The sequence below is a fragment of the Coffea arabica genome, chromosome 8e, assembly GCF_036785885.1.
Source record: "Coffea arabica cultivar ET-39 chromosome 8e, Coffea Arabica ET-39 HiFi, whole genome shotgun sequence".
In the NCBI taxonomy this organism is placed as follows: Eukaryota; Viridiplantae; Streptophyta; class Magnoliopsida; order Gentianales; family Rubiaceae; genus Coffea; species Coffea arabica.
The window spans coordinates 42,472,481-42,486,229 of NC_092324.1; the positions used below are offsets into that span (position 1 = coordinate 42,472,481).

The 13,749-nt window shown below is 34.6% G+C and overlaps 1 protein-coding gene across 3 annotated transcripts; it reads right to left on the minus strand.

The window, feature by feature from the left end:
• Positions 1 to 1,038: 1,038 nt before the first annotated feature.
• On the minus strand, positions 1,039 to 7,820 carry LOC113703401 (boron transporter 4). Of its 3 annotated transcripts, none has more exons than XM_027224750.2 (14): positions 7,724 to 7,820; positions 6,013 to 6,144; positions 5,807 to 5,889; positions 5,438 to 5,630; positions 5,214 to 5,352; positions 4,946 to 5,111; positions 4,679 to 4,845; positions 3,839 to 4,012; positions 3,610 to 3,705; positions 3,393 to 3,509; positions 2,978 to 3,294; positions 2,490 to 2,772; positions 1,799 to 1,933; positions 1,039 to 1,702 (listed from the first exon to the last, which is right to left on the minus strand). In XM_027224750.2, the coding sequence occupies exons 2-14, from the start codon at positions 6,114 to 6,116 to the stop codon at positions 1,667 to 1,669; spliced, it is 2,010 nt and encodes a 669-aa protein (XP_027080551.1). In that variant the 5' UTR covers positions 6,117 to 6,144; positions 7,724 to 7,820; the 3' UTR covers positions 1,039 to 1,666. The 3 variants fall into 3 exon arrangements, with proteins under 3 accessions (XP_027080551.1, XP_027080552.1, XP_071918039.1); XM_027224751.2 differs by having other exon boundaries at positions 6,013 to 6,124; positions 7,724 to 7,763; XM_072061938.1 differs by lacking the exon at positions 7,724 to 7,820 and adding an exon at positions 7,355 to 7,561 and having other exon boundaries at positions 6,013 to 6,124.
• Between the last annotated feature and the right edge of the window lie 5,929 nt (positions 7,821 to 13,749).

Here is a 13,749-nt window from a genome sequence, read left to right on the forward strand (position 1 = left end):
CAAGGCAAAATGTATTTATACACTTGATATGAGCTTTGAGGTTGACCACAACATCAATTCTGCCAAAGAGCAGCAGCAGTAGCAGGCAAGCACATCACAGGAACGGCAGCAGGAGGCGTGCCTCGCTCCCCTCTTCCCACCAGCCCCTTCCCCAAGATCCTTCTTTTTAATAGAATAGCATAGAACTTGTGCTCTGAAATTGTCGTAGTATTCTTGGTTCAGATATTTAGTCATAGCTAATCTGACTATTCTTTTCTATCCACTCTAACACATTACATATGAGGTGGCTTACATAATATGCTTGGTTACAATCTATTTACTGTTTCCTCCATTCTTCAATTCCATCACACCTTCTCCATTATAAGAATCTAAAACATGACAGGCAATCTCATGCAACACCTGAGGTGTACAAAATCTTAAAAGCAGAAGGGGAGACTTTTCAATTGATCCTAATAGACACTTTGAAATTAGTCGAATTAGTCAACTATCAAATGATTAGCCAAAACCATCTAAATTGGTTGAAGGGACTATTTACAACCAGATTTTTGCACCATTATCATTCATCCAATGCTGACAGTGTAAGAAAGATTAATTCATACTTTTTTCCAACAAACGTTAACAGTTTTATATAAACACTTGATACACTATGTGATTTATTATATAATCAGCTTATACACGAGAGCCACAAGAATTTCTTGGAACTCAATTGCAGTTCAAGGTGGAAAATACATAGGCAACAATGCTAGGAAACCACCTACAATTTGCATTTCAATTCTGAAGAATTGGCAACACAACACTAATGGCCTAAAAGATATTAGTACCCAGTGTGCAGTTAATATGATATGACAACAATATCACATGGAAGGTACAAAATATCCTAGAGAAATTATTTCACTTGCCTATCAAGCCTTGTTATTGGTGTAAAAATGCCAAGATTCAGGTCATATAATTAAGGAAGAGAAACCAGGTTCAAGTGCAGTAGCCAAACATGTAATTTGTCTAAGTAGGAATTAGCAACACATACTTGCAGTAATGGGCTTAAAAGAAACAGTAACCTGTGTAGTTAATATGGAATGAAAATGGTAGCACTTTAAAGGTACAAATATGTCCTAGGAAAAACTATTTTACTTGCCCATGAAGCCTTGGTTTAGGGATACAAGGCCAAACAGGGCAGTTGTCTAACTACTTAAAAACAACAATCCAAAAGATACAACTGTTATTTTCTAAAGTTTCTATTTCACTATGCATCTAACAAATTCTGAATTATCATAGTAGGGCAATTCTTGAATTAACTACTTGTGAACTGCATCCCTTCATCTTTCAGCTTTGTGAACAAGTGTATATGTTCTAATCCAACAATCATTTTATGCTTTCCTCTTCCTTTTATTCCTTCCATCCGCTTCTGCTTGGCAGCTCAGAGCCTAAGCAACGTTAAGTGCCTTAAGGAATTCTTCCAAAAGTTCTCCACTGCTTCTTCTAGTGTGTAAAAATTTGAAGAAATAGAGTGAAAAGTTTCTCTTCCTTCACCTTTCTGTTCTTTTCTTCTTCTCAAAGTAGTCTATAGTTTTCTTCATGTCCTATAGTCAATCAAGAAGATACATTGACAAAACTATTCCCAAAAATCTTGTTTGGGAAATCACAAATGTTCATGTCAGCGTGTACGCCTTTAGCTGTTACTATATCCCGGGCCTTCTGGATAAACCTAGAACAGATAATAGCCCTTAAATCACCATCTTTGGAAATGAAAAAAGAGAAATTTTTGACTATAAATATTAAGTGACTCAGGAAAGTAACCAACCTGGTATTGCCTTTCATTGAAGTTTTGAGACCTGCGCTTCAATTCACCCCTGTTGGTTGTCATCTCTTCCAATACCTCATCAGGTGACCAATCAAAAGCATCGTAATCTTCAGTATCAGGCTGTGACTCATCTTCCTGTCAATAAGATTGTGACTTAGAGCGTATTTCAAGCTAAACAAGATACATTCTCACTTTTGAAGAAACAATTATAAAGACAATCTCCTAAAACCAAATTTAACCTGTTGACCCTACTTTATAGACATCCATAACTATATCAATCAACCTCAGCACTTAGAGAAAATTGTTAAGTTCACTAGCAAAGACTCAAGAATGCTGTTCAAACATAGCAAAGAGATTTCGGCATAAAAGCAAGTCCAAGCACAGATTTGGATTGGATTTTCAAAAATGTAATCAATGGTTGTCTTTGCGTAGAGCCGACTACAGTCAAAGTATGTCATTTGGCGAGTATATCCATGATACCTTTGGTATTTGAATCAGTGTCGCCTTAGCATTGCATTAGAAAAGTATCGAATGGAACTGAATTACAGTGGAAATATTGCCTTAGGAAGTATGAAGATGAATTGATTCTTATGAAATCAATCTCTAACCCTATGAACTGCAGTTACCATGGAACATATAGAACTGATCTGCATGCAGCTTCAGCAACGTTAAAAAGGATAAAGTCACATACCCTGATATTCAGACTCCTTTTGCGGTGGAATGGATTTCCAGCGACTTCATCATACTCAGCCGCATCTAGTTCTTGAAGATCATGAGGAGAGAAGAACTTGGGAAGGACATGTTCTCTTAAACTTATAAGAATGAAGAACGGTACTGGGAAGAGCACTCCAGCAATTGGTATCCATGTTATACCAAAACAAATCAAAAGATATACAAACTGGAACAGAGTGAATGCTGCAATGATTTTGAACGGCACAGACTCCACAAATGAAGCATGTGCTCCTTCTAAGACCCTAGAAAAAAAAAAAGAACAAACCGAAAATGATAAATTAAAAAATGAATTTGAAAGATACCCTAGGAACATAGCTTTTGTGTTAGCTAAAGGAAAAGAGAAGAACTAGTCATAGGTATACGTGAGCAGGTGAATATACTCTCCTTATCACCTTAAAGGCTAAAACAAGTCAATAGATCTGCTTAACTGAGAGATGTATGGCTTACTTGAAACGTCGACCAGGAGGAATGAAGAGTAGCAACATCCTCTCAAAGAACTGGCTACCGGGGAGACTGTCAATGGCCATGTATGCAAAATATCCCCAGAGAACTGATGTAGGAATCATCTTGATCAAAGGCATAGCAAATACAGAGAGGCCCACAAGCACGGACTGCAACAAGTTGCTCACTCTTTGCTCATTCACTCGGACTGGCAAGTTTGCATCAACGCATTTTTCTGGATCAAACGTCCCATTTGCATCTTTTCCATCTTCATGTTTCAAGACTGCATCTTTCAGGTTCTCCAATTCTTTGTCCACAGCAGTCTGTCAAGAAAGTAAATAGTTATTGTTATGAACTGGAAGAGTATGTTCAAAGATACAAGCTTGTAGAAGCACATCGTATCTACTTTTTGACCACTTACAAGCGAAGCAGGGTCCATCTCCACAAAAACAGCATGCATCTTTCCATAGATCTCTGTGTGGCTTGCTTGTTGCTTCATGCATTCTTTCGCACTCTTTACCATTCTTTTACGAATCAACTGCAAGCCAATCAAAGGTCATATCCTGTAACAACGTATTTTCGACATTTACATAGAGAAACTGCAAAGGAATGCTTCCTTTCAGAAATGCGTCACTCACCTGCTTCTTGAGGACTGCAAGGCTCCTGGTATGCATGGGTGACTGTGGAAGGACCCCATTTGAAGGAGGAAGTCCCAGCAGCCCGCAAAGCAATGTCTGAAAACAGAAATTTGAAGCAGAGAAAAGCCTGTTAAAGGGCACTTAAATTTGAACTCAAACTCATCCCTTTGAAGGGCAGGGGCCTAAATGCAACTAATCTGAACATGCCATATATCTGCAAAATCTATACCAGGAAGCCGAGAAGTAAGAGATCGTAATGATAGGCAGATGGTTTTTGAAGATTGAATTCTTTCTGCTGTGCCAACTGTGAAGCTACACTGTGGTCGAAAAAGTATAGACCTGCTATCATTAAAGCAGGTATAAAGGCAGCAAAGATGTATCCAACAGGAACCCTTGCCATATCCTGCACAAACATCACACAAATATGATATATTTAATTTTTATTTGAGTTATTGTGCAAAATACACTTAGTACAAGATATGGTAAATAACTTGTGGCAGTAGAACATGAAACCCCAGGACACTTGACAAATTCAATACTCAAAGTTGTAAGTTGAACAAAAACATCCAGATCAGAAATGTTAAAAGATCTCCCATTAAGCAACTCATGCCTTGTCAATCTATTTATAACATGAACAAACATGACATAAGTGCTTCATTCATTTCTTTTAATGAAACAACAGCTTTAGTCCCTTTCAAAAATTCCAGGAAGGCTGGCTAGCCCCACACAATTCTGTCTAGAATGGAAGGCACCTAGTAAGGTTACTTAAAGAAGGCTGGGGACCGCATGAGCTCCACCCAAGAAAGGGGTAATTTTATAGGTTGAAGCATATTAAAAGTAAAGTTCCAAATGTTACAATAAACTAAAACCATCTTTTCTTTAACTCAATCCCTTGTGTATAGTGTAAAAAGATTTCGTCAAACAATGCGAATACGAAAGCTTCAACCAGAACTCTGCTAACATTAGAACTTATGTCTCCAGCTCATAAATTCCCAGAAACTATGACACGGGCCAATACAGAAATATGTTATACATGAATCAACTATCAACTCATTGATTACAATATTACCTTCATAACCGTCCAGTGGTGCAATGATTCAGGATCCCAAAAAAGAGGAGAAAAGAGCCTCCTGGGAACTCCATCAGGAACTTTTTCAGGTACACTATAAGACAACGCTGTCCATAGCACAACAATGCAGGGAACACCGTAGTCCGCAATGAGACCTCGAAGCCATCCTGTTTACGTTTACCAACAATAAGGGAAAGAATTGAGGTTGGATAAAAGAAAAAAGTAAATTAGCACTATAAGAAGACAAAGGAAGATCACCTCATATACCTGTACCATATTGCCAAGACCTAGCTCTCCTACTCTTCAAAGCAGTGATCATCACACCAATCGAGAAGATAACTGCCAATAACCCATTTGCATAAAGCCATTGGAACTGGTAGGCTTCTGATGTGGGATTTTCACCTTTAGGAATGGTAAACTCACTCACCAAACCCTGACATTGAAATGTTGATGAGGATCAGCAAGCCAGTTTTAGTCGCTTTAGCAAATGAGACAGCTAATCTAGCGGTAAAATAAATCAGAAGAGTGCAAATACCTTAATAGCTTCTTGCAAAAAAAGAACAGTAATAAGCATGCCAAAAAGTTCCCCTGCAATCCTTGTAAATCTAGAGATAATATTGGCAGCATTGAATATTGCAAGAAGGAAGAGCAGGATGGCAGTCCAAACGCAGACCCTGTGACACATTTAAATCTATCAAATTACAGTCTAAAATTCAGTAACTTGAGCGAAATAACAGCTACATGAAAGCAGGTCAGTACCATCCTGCCCATGCTAGAAACAGCCCCTGCCCCATCTCTGGCCTACCCTTGGCAAAATTGTACAAGTAAGTATACATAATAATTGTTGGTTCTGCAACTCCTAAAATCAAGAGAGGCTGTCCACCAAAAACAGAGTGGATGACACCACAAAGAGCAGTGGAAGTGAGAGTCTCCACGGTGCTCAAGCTTCCATCTGTGAAAAAGTCATCAAGAGTTCGGATTATTTTGATATAGGCATACAAATTAAATATGCTAGATGCACTTATAATAGATAATAATGCATAAAATAGAAAAAACTTAAACATAATACAAGAATAAAGGCATTGGGAACGTAAATAGAGGCCAAAAAAAAGAGGAAAATGTAGTTACCTGTTTCTCTGCTCAATTGCTCTCCAAAGGCAATAACAGGAAGAGCTGATGCAAAGAATATGTAAGCAGTGGGAGCCAGTATCCTGAAATTAATCAATACCACCATAATACAAAGTTTAAAACATCGTCAAATTGAAATGATGTTATGCATTGTCTAAAAATCTAACTCTAGATTCCATTTGAATCCAAACTACATGGCTCCATACCTTACACCAGAACCACAGGCATCAAGCCAGTCATTTTTATAGCATGATAACCTTCCTTTGATATCATTAGTGACTCCCTGTAATGGAGTACTAAGTTGCTCCATTGCTGAAGCTGCAGAACCACAAAGCAAGCTGGACAGATGTCAGAATCAAAAGTTCAAAGCACTGAGAAACAAGTATTAACTGCAATTCTGATTTCTTGAAGACTAAGTCCTACGACAACCCATATGTTTGACAAGGGACTAACACAGCATCAAAAAGTAATCAATCTTCATTCACATTCTTCACTTGTTTTCTGAATAAGAACAAGTAAAGAATTCAATAAACAAGAGCTAGGACTAACTTAGGATAAATGGACAAGGTGATCAAATGAAAAGATTGGTATGTTATGGTGGTATACATGTGCTAGAAGATTCTGATCTTCAAATAATATATTCTGTTAAAAATGTGAACAGGGAACTTTCGTAATCTAATAGGACTAACAATCAGAACAGATCAAATCACCTGATTAAAATGATTAACAGAGCAGACCTCTTTTACTTGACTGATATCTTTTTGTCTTAAGGGGTCAATTAACTCATACTTTACTAAACAAACAACCACGCAAATCTGTATTCATGCCAACAAACTAGATAGTAAACAGTACTAGTAACTTTAGAATCCCAAGTAAACCAATCAAAGCAACAAAATCCCAACATGCAGATTTGTTGTTTTCTGACATATTCAGCGAGGACAGTTAATCAATCAGACAAATTCACTTTAAGAATGGACACACCAAAAAGGACAACAAAAATGCTATCTGATTGCAATAAAAGCAAAAATACATAAAATCATCATGGAGGAACCAATGATAAGCAGCAATACATCCACTCCAAGAATGAATAAATTTAAGAAAAGACACGAACAAACCCCTTTTGGCGTAAAAACAACAAGAACAGGAAGGAAAAAAAAGGACCACCACTTTTTTTTTAAAGAAATAATCAAAATAATTAATAGCACTTGATAAAAACACCTTAACAAAAATTATTGAGCTAAACCCACGTAGCATTCACATTAAATAGGCTCGTAAACCGTAAGAATTGAAGAAAAATAAGCCATACATATAAATGTCTTCATAAATCTTTTACTTTGATCATCATTCCCCTTCAGCATGGAAGAAAATACACAAAACATCCATCCTTTCCACTATTTCTTTTTCTGAGGCTACTCTTTTTATCGTTATAATGTCGCATTATCACTTTTTTTAATTACATGCATGGTAGAAATCATAAATGTAAAAGCCAAAAAGAAAAAAAAAAAAAAAACAGGAAACTTCTTCAAGAAAGAAAGAAATGCATAGAACCTTGGAGATGGGGAAGAAGGAAATCTAGGGAGGAGAACGAGGAGAAGGCTGGCATGACAATATCAGTTTAATCCGGCCGGCATGAAGCCGCCGGAGAAAATGTAGACGCAAAGAAAAAGAAAGAAAAGAACGGTAGAAGAAAACAACTACAGTATTATATTGTTTTTCTTCTTCTTCTTTTTTTTTCCCCTTCCTCTCCTGTTGAGCTGTTATTTTTTGGACACTTGCTATACTTTCTCCCTCATTTTTTTTTTTTCCCTTTTCATCTGTACTCTCCTGTTTTCTCTCTGATTCACCAACAAAATTACTATTTTTTCGGAGCAAGAATTAAAAAAAAAAGAAGAAGAAGAATGTGAAGAAGAACGATACCTCTGTTCTCCGCGTGCCTTTCCAAGGTGTTTTGGTGCGTGTTTTCCGGCGGGATGAAATGTGGACTAATTAGTGAGCAATGATAATGGAGCGAATGTCAGGGAAGCTGCGTGTTCAAATATATAGACTATAGAGCAGAAGTAAAAGTTTGTTGGTGAATTGCGCGGTAAAGCGCGTGGGACCCACACTAGGGATTTTTTTTCCCTTTGTTTTTTTTGGTGTAGACAGTTTATAGCTGGCAAAAATTGTCTTTTTGATTTTCTACAGCTCAGCAGAAAGGAAATTACAGTCTCGTGAAAGTGAAAGTACAGCACAGTCTAAAAGTGTAAAAGTATGAAAACAGATGAGATGAAATGAAGGGTTGATTAGTTTTATCTGCCCTGAAGTTGGCCAAATCGTGTGAGAATCAAACTCTTCCGAGTACCAAAATGTTTATTCCGTATCTCTTACATTAAGAGAAATTGGAAATGATATGCTCAAATGAGTACAAGATATCCTTGAAAGTTCTAAAGTACTCTTTTGAAATATATTAACTTTACATTATTCGCATTCAGATTGCTATTCTCGAGAGTTTCTATAGAAAAATATACTGTAATGATTTTATATATGTAAGGTAAAAAAGTGATTGAAATATATGTTCACAGAAGACATAAAATTTTTTTTGAAGAAATGTTGCAATTCCAATAAGGCCGATTTTGAATGGCCAAATGTTTATCAAATAGTTTTTTGATATATATATATATATATATGAAATAATTTCACAAACCTCCCCTAAGGTTTATAACTATTGCAGGCAGTACCCTTTAGGTTTAAACAATTGCAGAAATTTCCCTTAAAAAAATACTTTAGGACTCACTTTGCTGATGTTAGTAAAATAATCCCCATTGATAATCCTAAAATGCCCTTAGGTGATTGTCCTCCACAAAAACAAAATTCCTTAGTAATGTTAAACTCAAAACATTACTCACATGCTTTTTAAAAAGTTCCCTAGTAAGTTTGTTCTTAACCTCTCAAAAATGTTGACCAACCAAAAAAAGGTTACTTATTCAATAAGAATCCATGTACAGAGAAAACTAAAGTTTTTATTTATTCTCAAATTACTACTATAGAGAGTAAGATTGGGTTTGGGTGTTTTGAGTGTCTATGACAAAATAAAACTTTATCACTCTTGTTGTTCTTTATCTTTTTTCGATGGATTTATTAAATTGAATTTAAAATACATTAGTTCTCTTCATGGAGACTTTAAATTCAATATTGGATGAAGGTTATTTTTGTCATTTTACACAATGAGGGGAGGTTGTGTGTAATTTTTTAAACTTGGAGGATACTGCCTGAAATTGCTATATACCTCAGGGGAGGTTTGTAAAATTATCCCTATCTATATAGCAACTTCAATGGAGTTGTAAACAAGATTTTCAACATACCCAATTTTCTTCAGTCATCTTTCTAGTTTCTACCACTATGTTGTTTTCTCATGGGTTACAGTCAATATGTAATCCAATTCCCAGCAACTTCAATGTGCTCTCCTATCGCGACCAAAAAGCTGGAGGCTTATCTGCAAAGTCTTCCTTTGCCACCTCTACCCATAAACTTCAATGCTTCTAATATATATTTATCACATATTTTGAATGATGGAAACATGCGACCTATAGTAAAAAACTAACCCAATATTATTAAAAAAACACACACACACACTGATTTTTTTTCATTTTCATAAATTTGGATACAAGAATAATACATATTTAAAAAATTTTAGATTTTAATTTTCATGTAGCACAAATAAAATCTTGTTGTTTTTATGGTTTAAAATATAAACTCGTGCTATTAGTAAATCCTATAGTAGAATTAGTATTAATGGAAGAGGAAAATATTAAGCAAAAACAATTACATTAACTATATTGATTTATATTTCTATGTTTGTGTGAACGTGAAAGTGACTTATCTTTACGAGACAGAGACAGAGACAGAGGGAGTATTGTATTAGTCGTCTTTCATGAGGTTTGTTGAAATTACAATACAAAGACTTGTGATTAGTCCGCATGACAATTTAATCTATTGGATGGTCAAATGTTCATCAGATAGCTTTTTCCTATACATGATCAGTAATGTCGCTATTGTAAATGAAATTTCCGAGTACCAATTTTTCTTCGGTCCTTTCTTTCTACGACTGTGCTGTTTTCTCATAGGTTACAATCAAGGATTAGCAGCAATGTCTAGGGTTAGCAGCAATGTCTCCTGTCACTCTCTAAAAAGCTGGAGGTATATATGCAAAGTCTTCCACTGTCACCTCTACCCGTAAACCTCAATGCTTCCTGTCACTCTCTATTTTTTTTTTTTTACTTGAATGACAAGATCTATCAATTTGATTCGAATACGTTTCTATAACAGAAATTAGCAACTATAAATTATATTCTGAGTGGTTTTAATTTAAAAAAATGAGTTTTTTTAACGGGTATGGACACTCGTTAAGATATATTTCAGGTGTTATATTTTTAAAAATATAAGATTAATTAAAGAAAGTCAATAAATACAAGGAATGATAGGTAAGATTAAATAGGAAAAGTACATAAATGCAAGAAAGAATAATAACTGTTAGTATATGTATATATATATATATATATATATATATATATATGATATTTTAAGTGAATACTAGATGTATTAACGAATGCCCTGAAGTCACCCGTTATTAAAAAAAAAAAAAAAAAAAAAACATGTTCAAATTCAATAGTTTATGATAGGGTGTAATTAATTGCGTGTAAGATAATATATCATGTCCTAAAAAAGATCATTTATAATTTTGTGTCATAGCCTAACTTTGAAAATTGTATGATGATTTCCTATTGCACAAGTTCATGGTGGAGTTCAAGGTCACTATCCCTCATTCCTAATTTTCCAACCATAATTTGGCTACCGTCTAGCACCATTTGAAACCATTTTTAGGTCTATGTAATTAATTTCATTGCCAAAACTCTACCATACTTTCCTTGTATGTGGCACATGTGGTCCAAGGGAAGAAGAGAATCAAATATTTGATCAAAGAATGAATAGTCACACTGAATTTTCTCCGTGGAAAGAAACCCTTTACACTTGATGGAAAAAGCTAGCTACAACAGCACGAAAATTTGCTTTTCAAACTCGTGGTTGGTTTCATGTTATCTCTATAGGATAACATGACTATTGATTCCTACGTTGCTATCCCAATTTAAGAGGTTAGAATTTCAGCTTATATAACAGGAAGCTTTTAGATCGAACAAAGGATTAAGAATGACAAAATGATACTCTTTTACACATTTCAATCTTTCATTTGCCTCAGGTCCTCAACTCTGAGGAAATAAAGAGTGTAATGCATCCTCAGGTCTGATCATGCAAAATTCTTCAATTGCCACCTGCCCTCAGTATCAATGCTTCTGCACATAAATGAATACATAAACCACTCATTTGGAGATTGAAAGGAAGTGATCCAGATAGATATGGTTCTTGAGAGATAAACAAAATGAATCGATCCTAAATTCGTGATCAAAAAGATAAATTTTTGACTACAACATTTGATGCCCAATGCACATGCATTAAGTAATAATGGATGAGAATTTGATGCAAGATATATGAACGTGTGATGCTAGAGAATGGTAACAAATACTTAATTTGATGATATAGGTTTTCTTCAATTTTTTTTTCTTCATGTAATTCCTGCTCTTTCTCAGTTATTTGAAATCAGAACTTGGGTTAATTTCTTTCGTTTTTTTGGTTTAACTTTCTTGAAAATGTTGTTAGGGGGATTTTGATAAAAACATTTGACTGTTTAGAGGGTAAGTTTGTAACTCGATTAAATTACAATTTCCCTTTTTTGTAATCTGAGGTAGCTAGCCTTAGAGAAGGTAAATGTAAAGCACAATCATCTTTGTCATTTTATTGTTCTCATTATGGGATTTGGATTCCAATATTGCAAGAGAGGTAAATGTAATTTAAATTAATTCCATGGCCTTGAACAAACCTCAAGGGAGGTAAATGAAATTAATTGGATGCTTTATGAGTTTAACAATAATAAACTTCAACAACAAAAGGGGAAAAAATCCAAGATATTCTTGTTTTGCTCGGAATCTTTGAGTTACATTTTGTAAATTGAATTGTATTATAAAAATTAAAAGATAAGAGATTGAGAAGAAGAACATCATCATCCATATATAATTTGATACGTGGACTCAAGTAATTCTTCGAGTCTCTTCCCCTCCCACAAAAAAAAATAAAAGTGCAGTAGGTGTCGACTAGGGTTGCAAACGAGTCGAGCCGAGTCGAGTTTTGAGCTAATCGAGTCGAGTCTTGACTAAAATAATTATTTTTTATTTTTTTCGAGCTCGACTCGAGCTCGGCTTGACTTGATTCGAGTCGAGCTCGAGCTTGAAAATTGCCGGCTAGCCTTAGAGAAGGTAAATGTAAAGCACAATCATCTTTGTCATTTTATTGTTCTCATTATGGGATTTGGATTCCAATATTGCAAGAGAGGTAAATGTAATTTAAATTAATTCCATGGCCTTGAACAAACCTCAAGGGAGGTAAATGAAATTAATTGGATGCTTTATGAGTTTAACAATAATAAACTTCAACAACAAAAGGGGAAAAAATCCAAGATATTCTTGTTTTGCTTGGAATCTTTGAGTTACATTTTGTAAATTGAATTGTATTATAAAAATTAAAAGATAAAAGATTGAGAAGAAGAACATCATCATCCATATATAATTTGATACGTGGACTCAAAGTAATTCTTCGAGTCTCTTCCCCTCCCACAAAAAAAAAAAAGGTGCGGTAGGTGTCGACTCACGTGATTAAGGGTTTTTTTTTTTCACTTTTGACTCATTTTAGATGTCTCTGCTGTTTGCAGCACATATTCACCATTCCCATTACATGGGAAAATTACTTAACTAAAAGCAAAGGAACAAATGGGAAATATCTCAGTGCTATCAAAACAATTCATTCAGGGATAGTATCTTAGTTGGCAAAAACTTGGGAAGGCCCGATTTTCAAAAATTTAGTAGCTCATATTATGTCACACTACTTAGTGAGATGGTGTGATACAATCTGAATCGTTGGATTTTTAAAAACCAGATCTATCATTGTTCTGTTTGGATTGCAATTTTCTGAAGTTTTTATAGAAAATGTACTGTAACGATTTAATATATGTGAAATAAAAAGACGATTAGAAAATGTGTTTATGAAAAATGTGAAATTTTTTTGGTGGAAAAAGACTTTCCAAACAATGATAGTACAACAGGAAAATCTAAGAATAGTTTTATGTTGTTGAAAGTTTGAGTAATGACTTCAAGAAACAACTGTAGCACTTTTTATAATGTGATGTATATGAGATGCAGATGTGTTTAAAAATTATATATTTATGACGCAAGTTGGATAATATTTAAAATTTTATTTTACAAATCATGCCAACCAAACGGATTCTTTTTTTTTTTTTTTTTTGACGACACCGGGGTTTTTTTATTTAGTCCACATTGATGATTTGACGTGACTTATTTAGTATAATAATGACGACTAAAACCTAGCACACGAAATAGAATATGGTGCAATCATGGTACAAGAGAACTAGAAGTAGACGCAATAGTCATTAAATTTCTCAAAACTATTAGATCATAGTTGACTTGAAAATTGAAGTTCAAGAGGACTTTCCTTAGTTTTTGCTGACAGATGGTACAAGATCTTCTAGTTAAAAAAGGAGTAGAATTATTGGGATATTATTAAGTATTTTATCCTTTTGACTATTTAGGATTAAAAAACGGATAATTATGTTTGATAAGAGTTAATTACTATTTCTAAATGTTGCCAAACTTCAATTTTTGTAATATTTGATATTTTATCTGGTGACGTTGGCAGACATTAACATGCGCAGGAGTTAGCACGAAATTTTTTAATTTTAAATCATAAAATGGAGTTTACTTTGTCCTGTTGCTATCTATCCCCAGAATAGACTATTATTCTTAATTGAATATCATTAAGTTAAATGTAAAATAATAAATAAG

Coding starts and splice junctions, on each gene's coding strand:
- LOC113703401 (XM_072061938.1), bottom strand. CDS start 7,409: ATGCCAGCCTTCTCCTCGTTCTCCTCCCTAGATTTCCTTCTTCCCCAT. Junction 5,890..6,012: donor GCCTGTGGTTCTGGTGTAAG/GTATGGAGCCAT, acceptor GATTAATTTCAG/GATACTGGCTCCCACTGCTT. Junction 1,934..2,489: donor AAAGGAGTCTGAATATCAGG/GTATGTGACTTT, acceptor TCTTATTGACAG/GAAGATGAGTCACAGCCTGA.